General features: G+C 39.5%; 1 protein-coding gene across 3 annotated transcripts in view; it reads left to right on the forward strand.

Moving 5' to 3' along the window:
- The first annotated feature begins 202 nt into the window (after positions 1 to 202).
- LOC132381329 (M1-specific T cell receptor alpha chain-like) overlaps positions 203 to 22506 on the forward strand; it is a 90609-nt gene continuing 68305 nt past the window's right edge. The window contains exon 1 of one of the 3 annotated variants that reach the window (XM_059950697.1): positions 203 to 236. In XM_059950697.1, the coding sequence (XP_059806680.1) occupies positions 209 to 236 (28 nt within the window). In that variant the 5' untranslated portion in view covers positions 203 to 208. Of the gene's footprint in view, positions 237 to 4806; positions 4861 to 17977; positions 18000 to 22506 lie in introns of those variants that run through there. The other 2 variants (XM_059950698.1, XM_059950701.1) reach the window with 2 other exon arrangements.

The following is a 22506-nucleotide window of genomic DNA, read 5'->3' on the forward strand; positions in this document are numbered from 1 at the left end:
TGCTAAACTACTAGACGATAGCTCTGTCGCGTTACAGTTAGATGTTTTGTTTGAGAAATTATTAAAACTATGTACAGTAATACATCTGTGAGATTTCCTATTTCCGGAAGGAAGGGGAATCTAATTTTGTGGGAGGGAAGGTTGAGAGTAGTCTCAATCTGAATTTTAGTACTGCAAAGGATTGAAACGGGTTTCTCGAGTGTAATTCATGGGAGTTATGGACAGGAAAGTGAAAGGTAAACTAAGATGTATTGTTGTGATGAGATTATGTAAGATGGCTGTTTAGCGACTGAAGTCGAAGTGCTTAATTGGAATCTGTCTCCTTTTCCTGGGATGTAAGTGCTTTACAATACTTAGGCATAGTTCATGGGATACTCTTAAGCAATAGTTTTGGCCAGGGATGCCTGCATGGTGACTGAAACTCTCCTTCAATGTTAACTGATATCATGTCCGCTTCCTGTGAAAACTTTTGCTCAGAAAGATTCATTAATCCTCTTTCTGGAAGTCCCTGCAAATCTCTGAGGCAAGCACTAAGGCTTAGAATCAGTTCTCGTCGACAACTTGGCTTGAACTTTGAGAGCAAATGTGCGTGTTGTGTGGTAGGAAAGAAAGGGCTTTGTTGAGCTGGAAAATAAAATTGCTAAGTTCCATGGGTCTCCTTTGCAAAATCGACTCTCGGGTTATAAATGAAAACTCTCTAGATTGGGTTTGGGGAAGGAATCTGCCTATTTCTAAAATTAAGCAGGTGATTCTCTATTGTTGTATAGCTTCTTCATATTACAATAAAAGACATTTTAATTAAGGCGATCAAGTCTAATATTCATCCCATCTGCATTTGACATTTTTCTCTTCACACTTGTTGATTCTGCCTGTGTACACTTCGCTAATCCCTGTTGTGGCCCTTGCAGTTACCCTACAGGTAATCTGGGTTCCTCTAACATACTGAAATATAAATTGTAAACCACTATTTCGCGCAAGAAAGGGGCAAGAGGATCAAGGGAAACGACTGGATTCAGGTTAGAAACAGAAATTTAACGAGCAAGTGGAAAAAATATGAAGGACTTTTTCATAAAAAAGCAAGTTGTGTGGTTCTAATAGCGTTGCTGCTCTTGGAGTCAACATTCAATTAATGATCCGAATAGCCTTCCCGCCCTGTGATGCTATAAGCCAGTCCCAATTGTGCATACTCTTTACCGGTTCGCCGTACAGCTGTCACCATTTTGCAGTTAACACCCTTCACCACTGCTCATTGGAACAAGTGAGTTATTGTCCAGGTGAGTGTCAACGTGTGGGTAATGTTGGAAGCTCTGGAAAGTTGATATTCGCTCCAGGAACGAAACTAACTGTGATAGCCAGTAAGTTCCTTAACATGCACGTCCTTGTGTACAATTCACGGGCATGATGTTGTAGGTTTTTTTTAGCAATCGTAAATAAAGCGAACTTGTAATCTCCTAGGACAATTCTGCTGAAGAATGCGTTAAGATAGTGATGAGTGAATATTACAGGACCTGGGGGAACTATAGTCTTTTTTTTCAGTATATTCCTTTTAATTCGTATGTTTTTTCGCAGCTTCGGAACTTATCTAACATCATGTAAAAATGTCCATCCGGATTTAATTCTTGCTCAAAGCTACTAAATATTCAAAGTTTCAACATGCCAGAGTAGATAGCGCATTGACGAAAAGTAACAGGCATACAGTAATAACATGCAGACTGCACATTGCCCCACCTCAAATAATGCGTTTGAGTACTCTGGGTTTTTGTTAAGGCATAGTCTACTGTGTGATTATGGAAGCACGCAAGGAAAGTTAATATTTGGAGAAGGAACCCGCATAATCGTGGTACCCAGTAAGTATGTTTCCATTAGCTGAGTTAATATAGAGGCATAACATAATCACAGAAGGATAACATGTCTCCCAGGATATAATGCCCAGTACTCGCCTTTGCACCATGTCCACTAACATTAATGTATCAATCTCATCTATGCTGAATTAACTAACAGAGAAGCTATCGCTATTTGTCAATGACGTCTCCGACTTCGGCAATCCTGTGAGTGCATAATTACACCGAAAAAGACATGTATAAATGACCATGAGCACAGGTCCGTTTCCAATGGAGCAACACGATCAGTCTCATTCCTCAATTCCTTATTTCCTGTATCCTAGCAACATATCCTGCCTTTCATACACATGCCCTCATTAATTCCTTACCATTACTTACACCGCGGAGCAATTTATAGCAAGCTCTTAATCTACCAAAGTGTCATTGGGAAACGGGTGGAAACTAGAGCACCTGCAGGATACTCCCGTATTCACAGAGCGAACGAGTAAAATTAGAACAAACTGCCTCGGAGTTTAAAAATGAACTAGGGTCATTGGAGCACGGAACTCCAACGACAACGGGATTAATTTCTTTCTGCATTCGTAAATGCCTTTGTTGCTTGAAAATCGTTCTTGCTGCTTGAATGCATTTGTAAGATGTTATGCCATGGTTTGGCAAGACTGAATATGGTCCAAGTGTTCGAAAGAAGGGCCAGGATGATTCCAATCGTAGATCACAGTTGAAATCGTTTTATTTGTAAAACAATACAAACCAAATGTAGTTTGTGAGACATAACTTTCGATTATTTCATAGTCACGGGTGATCATAAAATGGTGATTCCATCAGGTGCATTTCCCTTTGTAGAGCATGCAGCTCCCGTTAGGATGCATGCGGAATAACAGTTAGCGGGCGAGCTTTTCCTTGGACATTTGTTGGTGTGTGAAAGCAGCAATGTCTAAGTAGACTTTGTTTTCCATATTGACTAAACTCAATATGACAGCGAGTAAATACTTCCTTCCCCTACCACCGTTTCAATATCTTACAAAAGCCGCAAAATGCATAAATCAAAACTAACAATAATAAGCTATTAAGGGACATCGTAGCACTTCAAGTAATATGATGGATTCCTTTAAAATTCTGTCTACCATGTGATTATGAAGCCATGCAAAGATAGATAACATTTGGAGAATGAAACGGAATAAATTTGGCACACAGTAAATATAATCCCGCAGAATTGAAGAGACTATAGAGAGAATAAAATGGGTTCTATGAAGGATGAATGCACCGAGGTACTTGATACTCTATGCGGAATCGATGGACAGAATAACGTGGTTCCGCGGTACTGGATTATAATTCTAAAAAGGAGTTAAGAGTTTCCCTAAGTTCGTGGAGGGGAGAAAGTAGACCAGGAAGAAGATAGCGAGTTTCGAATTTGTGAGACAATTTAGTATGGCAGAAGAAGACAGTTTCAGTGTCAGGTCTGACTGCAAAACGTTTTTGTGATGGATAACGTGTGAATACAGCAGTGATGAGTTGATATTTGGCATCGGAACCAAACAGACTGTAGAACTCAGTAAGTAAGGCAATATATTTATGAAAGCGTTAATAACGATTGTCAATTCAAGGCAAATGGTCGACAAAGTTTTTATTAACTCCTGCAGAAATTTTATCCTTAAACTAAATTCCTTTATTGTGCAGCAGCATAACTCAGATACCAGAACTGCAGCTGCAAACTCAGCTCCGCTCTTGTCTGTCTGTATGGATCTTCAGCGTTTGTTTCTGATTGTGTGGGATGGCTTTGGGACCTCTGGTTTCATACACGTTACAAAGATCGGCGAGTTTGGTGAAGGGTTTATTTCGTCACTGGAATTTGGCACTGGCGGATGGGTATGTGGTCAAATCTCCAGCGGGAGGGAGCAGAATTTGATGGCCATGTGGGAAGAATACAATGGTACTGTTGTGGATCGTGTCTGGTTATCAGTGTGCATCTTTCGGTTACTCCATTAACCTATTTAACAGTTCAGGAAACCTCTGTACCAATATAACCTTTTGAGCACCGAACTGCAGGAACTTTAATTGGTCCTGTGCTCGTAACTGCTTTTGGGGAAAACACGAACAATGTCGAAGAAACATATCACAAAGTAACATAGCAACATAGAAACCCTACAGCACAATACAGCCACTTCGGCCCACAAAGTTCTGCCGAACATGTCCCTACCTTAGAAATTACTAGGCTTACCCATAGACCTCTATTTTTCTATGCTCCATATACCTATCCAAAATTCTCTGGAAAAAAACCCTATCGTATGCGTCTCCACCACCCATTCCACGCACTCACCACTTTCTGCATAAAAACTTACCCCTGACATCTCCTCAGTACCTACTCCCCAGTACGTTAAATAAACCTGCGCCCTCCTGTGACAACCATTTCAGCCCTGGGAAAAAGCCTCTGACTATCCACCCGATCAATACCTCACATCATCTTATACACCTCTATCATGTCACCTCTCATAGTCCGTCGCTCCGAGAAGAAAGGGCTGATTTCGCTCAAAGTAAACCAATAATGCGTATTACGCGCATAATGCTGCCAAGGCATTTCATTGCGGACTAATAATAATTATGCACACTAAAACGAAGTTAATAAACAAGACTTCCCTGAGGCAGAACTGCAACTGAGGAGTTATATTAAACACGATGCTAATTTAGTTGATTAAGCCGAGAATCGTGATTAATATAACTCCTCGTTCCTTCAATGGTGCCGAGTTTTCAGATGCAAGTTGAATAAAATGGCGAAATGACAGTAGTATGGTTGCTTCTCTGCCCAGTTCGTTTCATGATACAGGTAGCTATCATTATTTCAAAAATGCTATTACGCGTGAACATTAAACATAGCACGTGGAAGAAATCGGAGTCAACACGTCCTCTACAGATCAATATAGCCCCAGGACATTTTGTACTGCGAGTTGGAACTGTGTGAATGCAGGTGGCGGTGCGAACAAACTGATATTCGGATCAGGGACCATGTTAACCGTGACGCCCAGTAAGTGAATCAAAATAATCCTCGTTAATGTCCTTGCACTCGTAACAAAACGATAAAATCTGAACATAATTAACAGGGCAGACAGAAAGTATGGAAGAAAATACTTCTGTATTAACGGTTCAGTTCGAAAACCCGACCTGGTGCGTGTTACAGACCGATTCCCTCCTTAGTTCAGTTTTCCAAACCCTACAAGGATGTTTTACGGATTGTACTGCTGGTGTTAGTGTCCAATTTACAAATAGGCAAATTCTGTTCAATATACAGAAGTTGTAGGCACCCAGCAAGTCCGGCAACATCTGTGGAGCTAAATGAGCCATTGATATCAGCTATGTGTCCCATGCCCATTCCTGATAGAGCAATCTTATCTGACACTTTCCCTCTCTATTATCCTTGCAACTTATTCTCTTTCATATGCAAGACATTCAATCAATCAATAATTATATGTAATAGTAAGATATCAATCAATAATTATAATGGTAAACCCTCAACTGGACACATCACATTAAACAACTGGTTCAACCCATTGCTCCGGGTTTCAATGATCTAAAATATCGGCCGCATACCGGCATAACAGTGACAGCCAGTTATTTGATACAGGCAAGTCCCAAAATATTATCCTTTAATTTATAAATCTGTATTCCTGACTTGCAAGACATTCGGGTGCAAGAATGCAACAGGCAATTACACTTAAGTTGAAATAATTTACGAGAAAATAAGTGTACAGCACAGATGTCACTGTGGCGCATCACGTACAGCTGGTGCCGTCCAGCTCCAGCTATCAATTTTAATGCTAACATCCATGCTGCCTGTATGGAGTTTGCACGTTCTCGCAAAGACTGCGTGGATTTATTCCCACATCCTACTGATTTGCAGGTCGGGAAGTTAATTGGGCACTGTACGTGTAACTTCTCACCGGTTTACACGTGTAATCCGGCGGAATTGATAGGATTTCAGAAAGAATAAAATGGGTTCAGTGAAGGATCAATGTATTTGGGCACTTGATGCCTTGTGCGTAATCGATGGACAGAATTACGTGGTTGCATGATTTTCCATTATAATTCTATAAGAAATAAAGAATTCACTGATGCATAAAGGGTTTTATTGGGAACATGTGTCGAATGACAGTCTCCCACAAATAGTGGAGGGGAGAAACACTGTTTAAAGTCGGCCAGTAAGGAGAAGGAGGGTTTCTATCAGGCAGACAACTTAGTAAGGCAGAAGAAGATAGTTTCAGAGTCAGGTCTGACAGCAAAAGGTTTTCGTGATGGTACCGGACGATAGTAAATACAGCACCAGGAACGCCGTTGATATTTGGCGCCGGATCTAAGCTGACGACAGTACTCAGAAAGTAGGGCAATATATTTATGAAAGCGTCAAGATAAGAAAGTGTCGACATTGTGTGTGTTAACTCCTGCCAAATTTTATCTTTAAACTAAATCCCTTTATTGTGCAGCAACGTAACGCAGATACCGAAACTGCAGCGTCGAGTCTGATCTCCGCTCTTTTCTATCAGTGTGGACCTTGAGCGTCTCCTTCTGATAGTGTGGGATTGCTTTGGGACCTCTAGTTCCATCCACGTTACAAAGAACTGCAAGTTTGGGGAAGGGTTTTGTTCGCCACTGGAATTAGGCACAGGCGGGTGGGTATGTGGTCAAATCTGGAGCAAGTGGGAGCGGAGTTTCATGGCATGTGGGTAGAATAAAATGGTACTGATGTGGATCGTTCTGAGTAGCTGTTTGGTTGTCAATATGCATCTTTCGGTGACTCCATTTACTTACTTTAAATTTCAACTAATCTCTGTACCAAGATAACCTCTTCAGCTCCGAACTGCAGGAACATTAATTGGTCCTGTGCTCTAGCTGCTTATAGGGGAAAATACAAACAATGTCGAAGAAACATATCACAAAGTAAACCATTAATACGTATTATCCCATATACTGTCCAGGCATTTGATTGCCGACTAATAACTATGTGCACTAAAACGAGGGCAATGAACAGGACTTCCGTGAGGCACCACTGCTACTGGTGAGTTAAATTTAACACAATGCTAATTTAGATGTTTGAACTGTAAGTCGTGATTAATATAAACCCTCGTTCCTTCAAAACTTTCCTTGAATAAAATGGAGAAACGGCAATAGTATGGTTGCTTTCTCTGTCCAGTTCGTTTCATGATACAGGTAGATAGCATTATGTCAAAAACGGTATGACGCACGAAAATAAAAAGTTGCACGTGAAAGAAATTGGAGTCAGCCCGTCGTTTACAAATCAATACAGCCCCAGGACATTTTGTACTGCCGGTTGGCATTGTGTGAATTTTGAGAGCAGTGTGAACAAACTGACATTCGGATCAGGAACCAAGTTAACCGTGACGCCCAGTAAGTGTATCAAAACAATGTTCATTAAAGTCCTTGCACTCGTAACAAAAAGATAAAATCCGAGCATAATCAACAGGTCAGACAGAAAGTAGGGAAAGAGACAATTCTGCATTACCAGTTAAGTTTCGAAAACCCGACCTGTTCCGTGTTACCCGCGTATTCTCCTCTTAGCTCAGATTTCCAAACATTTCAAGGACGTTTTATGATTTGTAGTGCTACTTTTACTGTCCAATTCGCAAATAGGCAAATTTTGTTCAAAAAGCAGAAGTTATAGAAACAGCAAGTCAAGCAGCATCTGTGGAGGTAAACGAGCCATCAAAAGAAGCTAGGAGTCCCATGCCCATTCCCGATAGACCAATCTCATCTGACTCTTTCCCTTTTTCCCTGTATCCCTGCAACTTAATCTCATTCAGATGCAAATTTACTATGCAGACTATCAATCAACAATTATAATAGTAAACCCTCAACCGGACACATCGAATGTGTTCTTAAACTATTGGTTCCATTTGTTGCTCTAGGTTTCAATGATATAAAATATCGGCCGCGTACCGGCGTAACCGAGACAGCCAGTAAGTGTTTCGGATAGGCAAGTCTCAAAATACTATCCTTTAATTTATAAATCTGCTCTGCTGTCTTGCAAGACTATCGGAAACACAAATGCAACAGGCAATTGTACTAAAGTTGAAATAATGTTCGAGAAAATAGCAGTACAGCGCAGATGGTACAGTGGCGCAGCACGTGGAGCTGGTGCCGTCCAGCTCCAACTATCAGCTTTCATTCCAAATCTCCAAGGCTGAGTGCATGGGGTTTGCACGTTGTGGCAAAGACTGCGTGGATTTCCTCCCACAGCCTCCTAATTTGCAGTTTGGTAAATTAATTGGCCACTGTAAGTTCTCACTGGTGTGCACGTCTAATCGGGAGGAATTGATAGGATTACCGTGAAAATAAAATGGGTTCAATGGGCCTGGGTACCTGATGCTCCACGCGGAATCGATGGGCAGAATTATGTGCTTCCGTGATACTCTATCATAATTCTAAAAAGAAATAAAGTGTTCACAGAAGCATAAACTAATTTATTGGGAACATGTGTCGAATGACAGAGTTTCCCACAAAGAGTGAGAAAACAGAGTTGGAAGTAGCCCCGTGAGGAGATGGTAGGTTTTGAACTGGTGAGACAATTCAGGAAGACAGTTTCAAACTCAGGTCTGATTGCAAAACATTTTTGTGCTGGAGTCGGACGATGTGTGAATACAGCTGCAGGAACGCCGTTGATATTTGGCGTCGGAACCAAGCTGATGGTAGAACTCAGTAAGTAGGGCAATATATTTATGAAACAGCGATTGTCAATTGATAGCAAAGTGGTCGATAATGTGTGTATTAACAAAATTTTATCTTTAAACTAAATTTCTTTATTGCGTGGCAACATAATGCAGTTACCGAAACTGCAGTCACGACTCTGACCTCTGCTGTTTTCTGGCTGTATCGAGCGTGAATGTTCCACTTCTGATGGTGTGGGTTTACTTCGGGTCCTCTAGTTTCATCCACGTTCCAAAGCCTTGCGAGTTTGGGGAAGGGTTTAGTTGGTCAATGCAAATTGGCACTGGCAGGTGGGTATATGGACAAATCTGGAGCGGGGGCAGAATTTGATGGGCACGTAGGTAGAATACAATGGTACTGATGCGGATCGTTGTAAATCGCTGTGTGGTTGTCAGTATGCATCTTTCCGTGACTGCATTGCCCTATCTAAGGAAGTTCAACAAACCTCTGGACCAAGATAACATCTTGTGCTCTGAACTGCAGGAATTTTAAGATCCTATACTCTTAACTGCTTATAGGGGAAACTACAAAAAATATCGAAGAAACATATCACAAAGTGAATCGGTAATGCGTATTAGGCCCATTATGCTGTCCAGGCATTTCATTGCCGACTAATAATAATTATGTAAACTATAACGAGGCTAATGAGCAGGACTTCCCTGGGGCGCGACTGGTACTGATGAGTTATATTAACCACAATGCTAACTTAGATGATTGAACCGAGAATCGTGATTAATATAACTCCTCGTTCCTCCAGTGCTGCCGTGTTTTCAGATGCAAGCTGTGCCGAGTTGAATAAAATGGCAAAATGTAAGTCTTATGGTTGCTTCCTCTGTCCAGGTCGTTTCATGATACAGGTAGCTGTCATTTTGTCAAAAACGGTATGACATGTGAAAATTAAACGTAGCATGTGAAAGAAATTTAGGTCAACCTGTCGTCTACAGATCACTACTGCCCCAGGGCATTTTGTACTGCCGGTTGGCACTGTGTGAATGATGGTAGCGGTGTGAACAAACTGATATTCGGATCAGGGACCAAGTTAACCGTGACGCCCAGTAAGTGTATCAATGCAACGCTCGTTAATGTCCTTGCTCTCGTAACAAAAAGATAAAATCTGAGCATTACCATTAGGTCAGACAGAAACTATGGAAAGAGGCACCTCTGTATCAACGGTTCAGTTCTAAAACCCAACCTGTTCCGTATTGCCAGCGTGTTCTCTCCTTCGAGTAGATTTCCAAACCCTTCAATGCTGTTTTATGATTTGTAGTGCTGTTTTTAGTGCCCAATTTGCAAATAGGCAAATTCCGATCAATACGCAAGTCAGGCAGCATCTATGGAGGTAAGTGGGCCATCGATCTACGATAGGAGTCTGTATACATATACAAATAATGTTGAAGTTTTAAGGCCAATACTAGGAGCAGCCACATACTATGGGATGCAAGCAGAAGAAGAGGGATAATAATAGGAGTTAATAATTGGAGATATGTCAAAAAGAATTGAATAGCATTTTATTTCAAGCTTTCTGGGTTGTTCAACTTTGTGTCTGACAGCAGCTCTTTAGGGTTGAGTAAATGTTGACCGGTAATGTTCTTGAGATGAGATTAAGCGTTGTGTACATACAGGAACAACTCCACCGATAATTGAAAAGGGAGCCCAATTGAACATTATCCTGAGAAAGAAAGAGATTATGTTGATGAATATATTCAGTGCCAAACCCATTGCTCAAGAGGTATCTGGAACTGGATGTGAAATATTACTATTTGCAAATGAAGTATATAAATACAGTTAACAAATAGTCAACCTTGGAATAACTTCCAGGCCTGTGAATGAAGGATATGTTTTCTGTCCTCGGTATTTCTAACACAGCTGTGGTGTTATTCTGAGAGTTAGCCTTTTTCCTGTTAATCGTGTCCAAATGAATTCACAGGGGGTCGTAGCGAGAATTCACTACACTGGTTACAGAGATGTCCAGTTTACTGACAGAATTTGTAGAGACTGCCATCTCGAGTACTATGGAATCAGAACAGATCTTTTCAAAGCTTGCAATATTATTCAAGTGCTTGTCAGGCTGAATGTTCGCCATTCATACCTGAACTTTAATAGCTCTTCAATTGTGAGCTATGTGCAGTGAAGTTAAACAAACTGAACATGATATGGAAACAGTAAAATAATCAGTCTATATAATTATACAGTCGAGGAAGCTTTCGTTAGGTTGTTGACAGCACAAGAAACATCAATGGAAACACTCAGAAATATTATATTAGTGAGGCCCTTAATAAATGCACATAATCACTAGATGCTTTGTACTGCTTGCTATTGTGGTGCGGGTACGCATACAATCGTCAATAGGCTATCAATCGGCTGAGGAACGATGTTAAACTTTAAACTCAGTAACTGTTTCAGATGGTGATTGCTGGTATCTAATTTCTAAACGTCCACTCCAGGTGATCAAAAAGCGTAAATGGTGCGCAGAAAGAGTCAGCATTAATTAGAGGGTCGAATGTCTGCCGTTAAGTTGCAATATAACATATATATATATATATATATATATATATATATATACTATCGTTAACCTACAGTGTAAAACACGCACAGTAAGTCCCAGGACATAGTAGCGAAATTAGTTAACGTCGTTGCTGTTAGTAATGAACTATCCATCCCTGAAAATTGTGTCAGAATTGGGCAATCGTGAAAAGGTTGGCGATAGACCTCCTTGTAGCATAAGTAGGAAATTTCACTGAGAGTACAGTGTGTCGAGATTTGAAGTTACTGAAGAAAAAGCTTCCATCTAAATTGACATGGCCACATATTAATCTTCCGCGATTAAAATAATCAGTTTATTCAAGGGATACAATTGTTCAGCGGAATAGTTTAAACAGAGCCACTTATTCTTTGCCTTCGTGGCGTTTTTTGGTGGGAGATGTGTCCTTTTTGGGACAGGGGGCAGCAAAAACTGTTAATGCGGAAATTGTGGAGGTTTTTGTGAAGGAGTTAGGCGTTGTGTGAATAGCGGAGGAGCTACCCCTCTGATATTTGGAAGTGGGACCAGGCTGACCATAGAACCCAGTAAGTAAGATAACATGCTAATAAGTAGAATCGCCATCCACAGCTAGTCACTCTAATTGAAAGCAGCAATATATACCAGTAAAATATTATTAAAGAAGTGTATCTGAGAAACAGTGTTTCCCTATCGGTACACCACCAAGACATGTAACCAAAAAAAAGTACTAATATATATCCTGTTGCCCCTCTTCGTTTGCGAATTTTCAACAAAATTCGTGGACTCTTACCAGAGGAATGAATAAGGACGGACGAAGCAAATAAGTGTGTGCGGACAAATAATGGTGCTTTAGAATTGCATCGAATATTCTAGGAAATTGATTGAGGTAAAACGTACATTTTCGTAAGGCTCTTCAGATGCAGAGGCCCTCAGATAAACCATAGCATATTTGAAGTAAATGTTTAACAATTCTGTTCATTATAACTGAAGGAGGCTAAGTTCTCGAGTCTGACTTCTGTGGATGAGGCTGTTAAGATTAATGTAATTTGGAACATGTGTTGAATGAACGATTCAGGTAATCACATAATCAAGACAAGAACTGTTATTGAGAAGTCAACTGAAGATTGGATATGGAGGGGAAAATTTTCACACGGAGGGCGGTGTGTATATGGAATGAGCTACGAGAGAAAGCTGTAGAAGCAGGGCAATCATCAGGATTGATAGGCATTAGAGGTCAATATATGAATAGGGAAGGCAGAGATGTAGAAAAAAATGAAGGGAAATGGGACTCGCCAAGATTAACACCTTAGTTGCCATAGATGTAACCAATACCCAGTTGTCATGCTGTCTAACACAAGGATTCTGGTAAAGAGAAACAGTATTCATCCTGTTTATCTTTCCACTGATTCTGTCTGGTCTGCTGTGTGTTTGCAGGATAGCATAGTTAGTTGTAGATTTCCAGAATATGCAATTATTTTATTTAAAATTCCAAGAATTTTATGAGAAGTCTGTCTATAGATACGAAAAGAGCTCGACTGCTTTTTGAGTTGGTGAGTAGCATTGTGTGAATACTGGTACATCCATAAGTAGACTGATATTTGGTTCAGGAACCAGGTTAAGGGTGCTACCTGGTAAGTGCTTCAAACCCCTATTTCTCTGCGTCCTTGGCAACATCTCGAATTTGTAGCATATCTTCAGAGGAAAAAGTATGTGAAGGAATGAGCGGTGTATTGTATAGAAGCTATGATTTAGCACATATATAAGACTACAATAATGCTCGCACGAAGAAATATGCTATACATTCGATGAAATGAAGCGACATGTTCAGACTGTATCAGGAGAAGGTTAATGAGGAACAGAACGTTGATGGAAGTTATTAAATAGTAGTTTTTGGCTACCTTAACTGGACATCAGAAGGCTTTAAGGCAGCAAATGGATGGAGACGGTTGGGTGGCGAAGTTACGTTTTATGAGAGTGTCTTTTCCAATCTTTTCTGATATTTAAAATGGCGTCTCAGAACACAAGTAAGCCAGCTAACAGGTGAATGTAATGCACAAAAATAATCCGTCTAAAATACAAAATTATATGATAAAATATTATAGAAGTGTGCAGTGCCGTCTAGTTTTAAATATGTGGATGACCAGAGAATTAGGAAGGAAAGAATGTGAGAAGGAATAGTTTACATGAAAATAAGTGGATACATGGAACTGAAGGAATGTTCAGAATAGACTAGATGAGACTAATGGCGTCCTATGTCATAATTTAATATGAAAATTGAATTAACTCAATTTAATGCAGTTTTTGATAATTAAATGCAATGGAGAGCAATAGGACATTTAGATGCGGAATCGACTCTATTACACAAGGCAATGCGAGTTATTTGTCCCCAGCACACCAATAATGGATTGGGGAGATGTAAAGGGTTTAACAGGAGAATATTCACGAAGAATAAGAATAGGAGTAATTTTAGTTCCATTATTTTATTGCGCTGTAACTGGACCAGAGATCTGAGCGAATAAGTGTTCAGTTGGGGGGTTTTTGTGACAGGCTCACGCGTTGTGTGTCTGGAGGAGCAGCTACTCCTCTAATATTTGGAGGTGGGACGAAACTGATCGTCGAGCCCAGTAAGTGTTGTTAGTTACAGACAATTCCTCAAAAGTAATGTATGGTTTAGTAACATATCATTATACTGGCATTAATCTGTGTTTGGAGAATATTTGGGCGTATAAAGAAAGATATATATTGTACCCTATATAATACCTCGTGCTTTAATGGTAGCAAGGTAAATGTTACACCGTTTAGAGGGTAAAGCGGGTATAAATTACAGTAGGGCGAGAAATTGGTGTGATTCTGACTGTTGGTTAAAAGAGAACGACAAGTGATAGCCATTTGAAGTATAACTACAAAATTGGCAGGTCAACAAGGTCAAAGGACAAAGAAGCAGAGTAATGCTTTAAGTCGAGCACGCCATGTAAGTAGTGCATCTCTCAATATTGCCATAAGTGGTCTATCAATAGTCTTAAAAGACTAGTTGGGCACAAGGAGCTTCAGAAATTAAACTCTCTTTATGAAATTTTCATTATTACTGAACGGCTCCATTTGGTCGGGTGTGAGTGCAGTGCAGTGTCGAAACCAGTAAGTGACCACAAACTGTTTATTGCCATGATCAAGCACAATCTTAAAGAAAATATATAAACAAATAATTTGTGCAATATTTTTCTAAAATTTTGCCAATATTAGCACTGCCTCTGGGTGTGTCAGCAAAAGATGCATCAGGTTCGCAACTACATCCAGAAAACGGTCTGATAATTCGAAGCCATATTAATAAGTATTAAACCCCCTGAAAGCATTTTATTGGTGAATTGTCTGAACTGATTTCAGACCGATTTCCCTTAAAATAAAGAGTTAATAAATTAACCCACAAACTGTGGGATTTTCAATATTAGCGTAGATTTGATTTATATGAGGACAAAAAAGCCCAAGGAAGGTAAGGCAGGATTAATATACAGATTACATGGAAGTACACAGAACGATAATGATACTCTCGGACGTTTTTGCACTGTACATACTCTCGGACGTTTTTGCACTGTACATTAATGCTGTGTGTATGCTGGGAATAATAGGTTATCATTTGGCCCAGGAACGAAGTTAATCGTGACACCCAGTGAGTACTTCTTCGTAATGCTTGTTTTTTTTTTCTGGACTGATATAGTGCTGTGGGCGTACTTGAATGGGATGGGACACGCTAGGAGAATGACCTAGGAGATGGTACATATGGGGGAAATGTGACTTCATCCAATATGATAAATGTTGCTATCAGTTGAGTAAGCAGTTAAGATTTAAAGGGAGATGTGTAACATGAATAGCAATGTAAAAGCGGGGTAAACAAAGTAAAGTATAGTATATTACAAGCGAACTTCAATTGCAAAGTAAATGTACCCTAATACGAGTACATTGGGTCCTTAAGTTCCCTTTGCAGAATAGCCTCCCTAATTGAAGAAGAGATTACTAAAGATAGCAGAAGGTTATACAACCGTTCTTCAGATTTATTCCTGAGCTGGGGGTGGCATTAGGTTCTTTTGAGGACTGGGGAGAGATGTGACTATTCCTGAGGAGACATCAAGCAGATTGACTTTTTGAGGCTCAGCCGAATGAGGATTCAGCTTGTGGAAAAACTGAAAACTCCTCTGGGTCGGCGCGGGGGTGGAAAGGGGGGAGGGAAGGATTAATTTTCACAATCTAAGACAATGCAAACCGTTTTATCTGGCAAGAATTATCGTCCAAAGTAGCTAATATTCCAACGATTCAGGACAAAGGACGGTAGAGGCAGCATGCCGACAGTAAGATGTAATCACTGAATAGACATCTGCTGGAAACGTTCTCGTGAGGATGTTATGCATTGTGTGAGTTTAAGTGGTGTTAATCAAATGATATTTGGAAGAGGGACCAGGCTGACCATAGAATCGAGTAAGTAAAACAACGCATTAAGAAACTTAATGACCACCATTCTGTAGCTCCACTGTACTTCAGTAAGAGGGTGTTACTTAGTGCCCAACGGGGATGGCCATTTCGTCTTGGAAACGGAAGATAGAACTGTGTACATAATAGGTCAGTGTTAATTTGTAACCCAAATAGGTTATGTTCATTCTGAAGAGTTTCGGCTAAGAACGCATTTCTACTTGAAACACTTCAGATGTGAAATGCATTGTCCAAATTCGCTTTATTTTCATATAAATAATTACCTTTATTGATATTCATTATCTTTCTTCTTTTGCTGAATTACAGCTCTCTAAGTTTAGTGAAGTTGGAAAACTCTCACTTAGCAGAGCGATTATAAGTTCATGGAACATACTTCAACAATTTGAAGAGAATTCTGTCATACAAGTAGACAGCTTTATACTAGACTTTGTAAGCTCGTCTGTATAACAAATTGACCGAGGGTCTTTTTCAATCAGGGACAGTTATTGTCCAGGGTGTGGGGTGGGGGGAGGTTCTGTAGATTTCAGGCTAAACTTGGAAAAGGGAACTGAGAATCAAAATAAGAACTAGGTTTAATATCACCTGCATATGTAATGACACTTGTTGTCTTTACAGCAGCAGTACAATGCAATACATAATAACAGAGAAAGAAACTATGAATTACAGTAATATATTTATTAAATGGTTAAATTAAATAAGTAGTGCAAAAAATGAAAATAAAACTGTAGTGAGGTAGTGTTCATGGATTCAATGTCCATTCTGCAATTGGATGACAGAGGGGAACAAATTGTTTCTGAATCGATGAGTGTGTGCCTTCAGGCTCTTGTGCCTCGTTCCTGATGAATGCAATCACAACAGCGAATATCCCTGGTGGCGTGGCCCTCAATGATGGATGCCGCTTTTTGAGGCATCGCTCCTTGAAGATGTTTTTGGTACAACGGAGGCTAGTGCCGTCGAACCTTCTTTGTAGCTGCACCGACATACTAGGTCCTAGATACTTTCTAGGAGATTTGACATCCAGTGGCTTGGAACTGCTCACTCTCTGGTCCCTCTGTGCGGATTGATGTCCTTAATGAAGGATCATAACCTTATAGTGACACCGAGTAAGTGGGAATTCTTCACTTATTCTCATACTTTGTGCTGAATGGTAGATATGGTGACGGGTTCTTTCTTTTCAACTCACAAAGAAAACAACTTAAGGAATATTCAGAAAGGAGTTCGTGAAAAAAGTTTAATTGGAATGCACGATATTGGAATAGGAAGAACCCAATATTCCCATATTTTAAATTTAAGAGCATTTTCAATGTGTTCGTCTTTTGGTCTTCGGTGACGTCGGTGACATCTCAGACATTGGAAAATCAACGAAATAAATTGGTGGAAGCCATTCAGTCTGAACGGATGAAATGGTGAAGTAGTGATTGAATCTGACCACAGAGGTTTTTGTGATGGTGTTAATCGTTGTGTGTATCAAGGAAATATATTGAAGTTCGGGAGTGGAACCAGACTTACAGTAAAACCCAGTAAGTATGAAAGCCTGCTATAATATTCAGTAATTAAGTGCCTTGTCATGCAGTAGCATATTCCTTAATCTATAACCAAAAATGACCGATAAGTTGATACAGCAGCTACCTTGCATCAAAACGACTACCAGTTGGCAAACATAGCTATAATCTGTACATAACGCATAATTCATTTGTAATACAGAATGTGTCTTCTATTAATTCTATAAGAAAATCAATAACATTACAGAGCAGCACTTCATAGAAATGAACAAAAAAATCACAGGAGAAGCTGGTATTTGGCATTATTCCGAATATCCACTTCAAATACTGAATCCTGGATTCAAATTAATTATTCTAATATATTGTCAAAGTTAGACCTCTCTCAGGCTGATACCACGTCAGATAGTAACTGACCGTGAATATTTTTCCTCATTTGTCATTATTACTGAGCGATAACTCTTCATTCGTCAATGGTATATGGCTTATTTTTCATATGTCAATCATGATACCAAAAAATATATATTATTCGGCCTATCAGGTGCGTACCAGTTCATGGAAAAACAATCGCATCAGTCCTGTTCCATTTTTAACTTCCCTATAATACTGTAACTTATTGTCTGTTGAATACCCATAAACTCCCGTTTGCAGTCTCTAGATAACTTCGATGCACTCCTTTAGAATGCAGGAGGAAACCGGCGCCAGTGTGAGGATCCTTAGCGAATACTGGGAAAAAGTGCAACCTCCATGCAGCACACAGGATCAAATGCTCCGAATTCTTTTGAAATAGAATATGATTAAGATCGTCAATGGTTAAAAGTCGATGAAAGTAACAAATTTAGAGACTAGCTTGATGCTTCGCTGTCTGATTATCCGAGGATGGTTTTTATATTGGTGATAGGGGCTGTGTGAATGTGGGTAATGACAGGCTGATATTCGCTGCGGGAACGAAACTAACCGTGATGCCAAGTAAGTGTCTAAAATGGCTATCCCACAAAGATCCCATCGTCGGGACCTTGGGTCCTTTTTTTTTAATTACACGGCTCTCTAGATAATGTCAGCGACAAAACGAAGCAAATAATTGTTTGCTTCCTGAAATTATTAACCAAAGTAGTCAATTGTTTTCCGGGGGGTGGTCAAATATAAATGGAAAGTCCAAATTATTTTCTAAGAGACTCTAATGTGCAGTTGTCCATAGAAATGTGGTAGTAGAGAAATGAAAGGAATAATGTTAGAAACGGACGTTCCATTGCAGGTTCACTGAATACAATAACGATTTGATTGCTCGGGGCAGATAACAGCGGAGGGAAGTTTGTTGGAAAGGATTTTGTGACCGTAATGGACATCGTGTGGGATGCAACAAATCGATTGTTGTTTGGTAGGGGCAATTGTACTGACGAGCAACACAGGAGAAAATGTTGGAGCAGCACAGCAGATCAGGGAAAATAGATGGAGGGAAATTAATAGTAGACATTTCGGATAGAGAAGTGGACTCTTCTCCCTCTATAGATGCTGCTCGTGCTGCTGAATTCACCCATCACTTTATGTATGTTGCTCACGATCTTCAGTATCTGTACAATCACTTGAGTCTCAGTATTTTGATGAATTGAGGAACTAGATACAAGCTGTTAATTAGGTGACAGACTCTTTTTTAGATGTTAATGAAATATCATATCCTTTACACATCGTTAATATTTACATGGAAGAGTTAGGGCTTCATTCTATATTATTATGCTTTCTGGAAGATTTTACAAAACTTCTAATATTCCGCTAAACACAAAAGAAAATGTGCATTGATGCTGAAACCAGTATTAAACCCGTGCAGAAAAAATACATAGTAGCCAATGAAAGCAGATAATACTGTAAATAAGAGTGGCTCAAGGGCTGTTATTGGAAAAGAAAGTTACCACTGCTTTGCAAAAGAGAACGGCTGCTCTTCTCTGCAAAAACTTTGACGTATATTTTGCAATTTAGTATCTCTCTCTCTCTCTCTCTCTCTCTCTCTCTCTCTCTCTCTCTCTCTCTCTCTCTCTCTCTCTCTCTCTCTCTCTCTCTCCTTCCCTTATCTATCGATCTATCTATCTCGGCGAGAAGGGCGTCGAGGGTCGAAGAGAATACGGAACTCAGATATTAATCAGGTTATCTATATAATTTTTGAATATATGACGTGATTACTACGAGTGGTCTACATCTGCTCGCAATATGCATGGTCAATTTCTCTTCACTCTTACAACTGCTCTTGAAGAAAATGCATCTTAATTGTTCTTAAAAATCGTTCCCCGCGTAGACTTGGCACTTCAAACTCAAAAACACTAATACTTGAGCTAGATTTTGAGCTTCAACGAATTACTATTAAAAAAAACACCCCAAACCCCCCCCCCCCCCATCTTTAGTTGTAGAATGTACACCAATGACTTGGACGGGCAGAAAAATGATCACAACAAGCAAATATGGCTAGGTGATCTGCTTATCTAATAAACTGATTGACAAATATTTCGCTCCCTCGACAGAGAATATTCCATCTGAAAAGTAAACATGAAAGACTAGAGAAATCAGAAGTCCTTCCCGTGAATAAAGTTACTCCAATTTTCAGTACTGCTGATTGGCACTGTGCGAGTCATAATTATGACAAGATAATATTCGGACGTGGAACCAGGTTAACTGTCAAACCGAGTGAGTTCTCTCCACATGACAAAATCTTGACTTTGCTGTTCTAGTATTTAATTTGCAACTAAATGTTCACAAAGAAACTGTAGACATTGAAGAAAAATTATATAGTGTATGATCTAAACAGTCAGCAGGTAAGACAGCTTCTGCCGATGGTCCTGGTAAAGCAGCTTAAATTTTGGCTTCGTTAGAACACATGCACCTATTCTTAACCTGAAATAATTCAGAGAATAAGAAAACTTAGTTTATAAAAAGATATATTGGCGTGAAGATCCCGTTCCCCAAATAAGTAATATTGGGCGTTTCTGGTGCTATATTCCAAATGCAGACACTCCATTCCTCGCTCTGGTAAGCAGATGGAGGGAAAAGTTCAGTGATAAGTTAAAAGTTTCATGAACAACTGGCTCTATTTAACCTGTAGATTATTTGGAATGGATACGAGGAGACTTTAACTTGCGTCATTTATGTGGATGGGCTCCTGTCTCTTGGTCTTTTCTCTCTTCTGAATCAAACTGCAGGTTTATCAAGACTTCACTCGTTTTCTTTTCTTTCTCTCTGTATCCTTTTAATTATGTTTCACATTCATCCAGCATTGGCCTCAAGTGCAATTTAAAATAATTTTAGTACAAATTAAAAATATTTCCGTATAAATCCAAGGATAGAAAAGAAAAAAATACCGATCGAAAAAGAAATAACAAGATGACGACCTCAAGAGGAGAGAAAATTAGTAAAATGATTGCAGAAAAGGTTTAACATTATTCCACTGATGCTCCATTTTAACAATTGTGGCAATTCGTTAGTCAGGAATTCAGGCATAGAACTCTTTTGACAAGGAAATCATGTATTTTACAACATAATTGAGACCCCTTATATAATTAGCATTGAGGGCAGCACAATGATAAGCAGACATAATAACTCAAATATATCTCAGGTCAGTTGAATGATACCATACGAAAGCATACAATTACTTTTAGCAAAATACTACACGGTGTTTTTGTACCTATAGTCGGCACTGTGTGAATGAAGGTGCAGGTTATGGAAAATTAATATTCGGCCAGGGAACCAAGTTAACCGTGACACCCAGTAAGTATTTTAAGCAGATTTTGTAAATCTTATTGCAGAGGTGACAAAGATGGGATCTGGTTCCCAGTGCTTTAAATCTGTCGTGAAAATCTGCATAAGGTATAATAGTCAGCAGCAAAAAAAAATGAACTGCAGATACTGAAAATGGGTGCATAAAGGCGCAGGTGAAGGTTTCAGGAAGATGATGGGAATGTAGGGCGAATAGAATGGAATTCCTGTAGGTTTATGTAAATGAGTTGTTGACGGACTCGCTTGGCTGAAGGGCCAACTTTCCATGCTTCACAGATCTGTGAATCTGACCTGCAACATGTGTGTAATATGTTCTGTTTTGCAACAAGTCGTTCGAGATAGTCAGCGCCAAAAATAAGTTATTCGGCTCCTTGCATTAAGTATAACACCTAGAAGTAGTGTCACTTTACTCTTGGAGTAGCAGCAGTCTTTTAATGCTTAATTAACAGCTGGGTGTTTTTATTTCAGCGTCCAGCGTATAATCTAAAGTCAAATTACCTCATATACAAGGAGTCCTATGTATCTATCTGATCACTTTCAAGAAATAATATATGTATCTGAAAAGTAAAAGAAGTGCTGTACTTAATCACAAGAACAGCAAAATAATCTTTTCTTTGATTATGTCTGTGAAGTCAATACTGCAGAGCCGCGAGATTAAAGAATGCAGCTTGTTCAGCTGTACTAAAATGACTGAAACGCAGAAAATTGAGCTGATAGTGATCATCTTCGAGAGAAATCGGTTATTATACGAAAAGGAGGTAGGCAATCAAATTGTAAAGAACTAAGATGGCAGTTCCAGAACCAAAATAAACGTGTCGTTTTTGTACCGGGGATTACCACTGTGTGGATGCTGGTGATAGGAAGCTAATATTCGGGTCAGGGACGAGATTAACAGTGACGCCAAGTAAGTGTTTCCGACAGAATTCTGTTCTATCTGTTACATATCCATTCCAATTCATATATGCAGAACTCTTCTTAAAGAATAGGCTTTAATGTGCTGCAAATAGTGTTGACATATATCCTGCTATAATCCGGAGAGGAGAGAATCCTGTCCTGGGAATAAAGAGTGGGGTTGTGAACAAACGGAGGAAATGTTCTGAAGTGGACTAGGGATAGGTCAGAGGGGAAATTAAGATAGACTGTTTGCTTCACTGTGTAATATTTGACTGTGCTTCACTTCTCGACGGGATCCACTGATGGCGGGTTGGGGAGGTTACGGGAACAGCAAGTACACGGATATGTGGAGGAGGGGGTCAAAATGACCAAAGAACACAGAAGACAGAAGTCACGTTGTTGTCTCAGTCATCAACAACCACCAATTTGTCAAATGGTAACAGAAAGATTGCGTGTTTTAATGAAGATTAGTTGCTATATATCAAAGGTTACCCTTAGATCCGAGAATAATTTCCTGTTGGAGGAAGACCTAGACATGTCAGCGACAATATGTTGTCACGTTATGTCATTCCTGTGATCAATTGGATGCTCAATAATCATGATTGATTATGATTTATTTGCAAATGCTCAGAGTTGTCCGCAGGTTTCTTTAGTAATATCGTGGAAAGTAGAAAACTACATGTTAATCCACATCTGGAGAAATTTCCCGTTAGATTCGCCCCCGGTAGGATCTAACAATACTGCTTACCTTCTGCATTTCATGTTAAAACTGATTTGAAATCTAATCAGAAATATGCATTCCTTAATTCGAAGGACATGTTTC

This window comes from Hypanus sabinus, chromosome 26 (genome assembly GCF_030144855.1).
Source record: "Hypanus sabinus isolate sHypSab1 chromosome 26, sHypSab1.hap1, whole genome shotgun sequence".
In the NCBI taxonomy this organism is placed as follows: domain Eukaryota; kingdom Metazoa; phylum Chordata; class Chondrichthyes; order Myliobatiformes; family Dasyatidae; genus Hypanus; species Hypanus sabinus.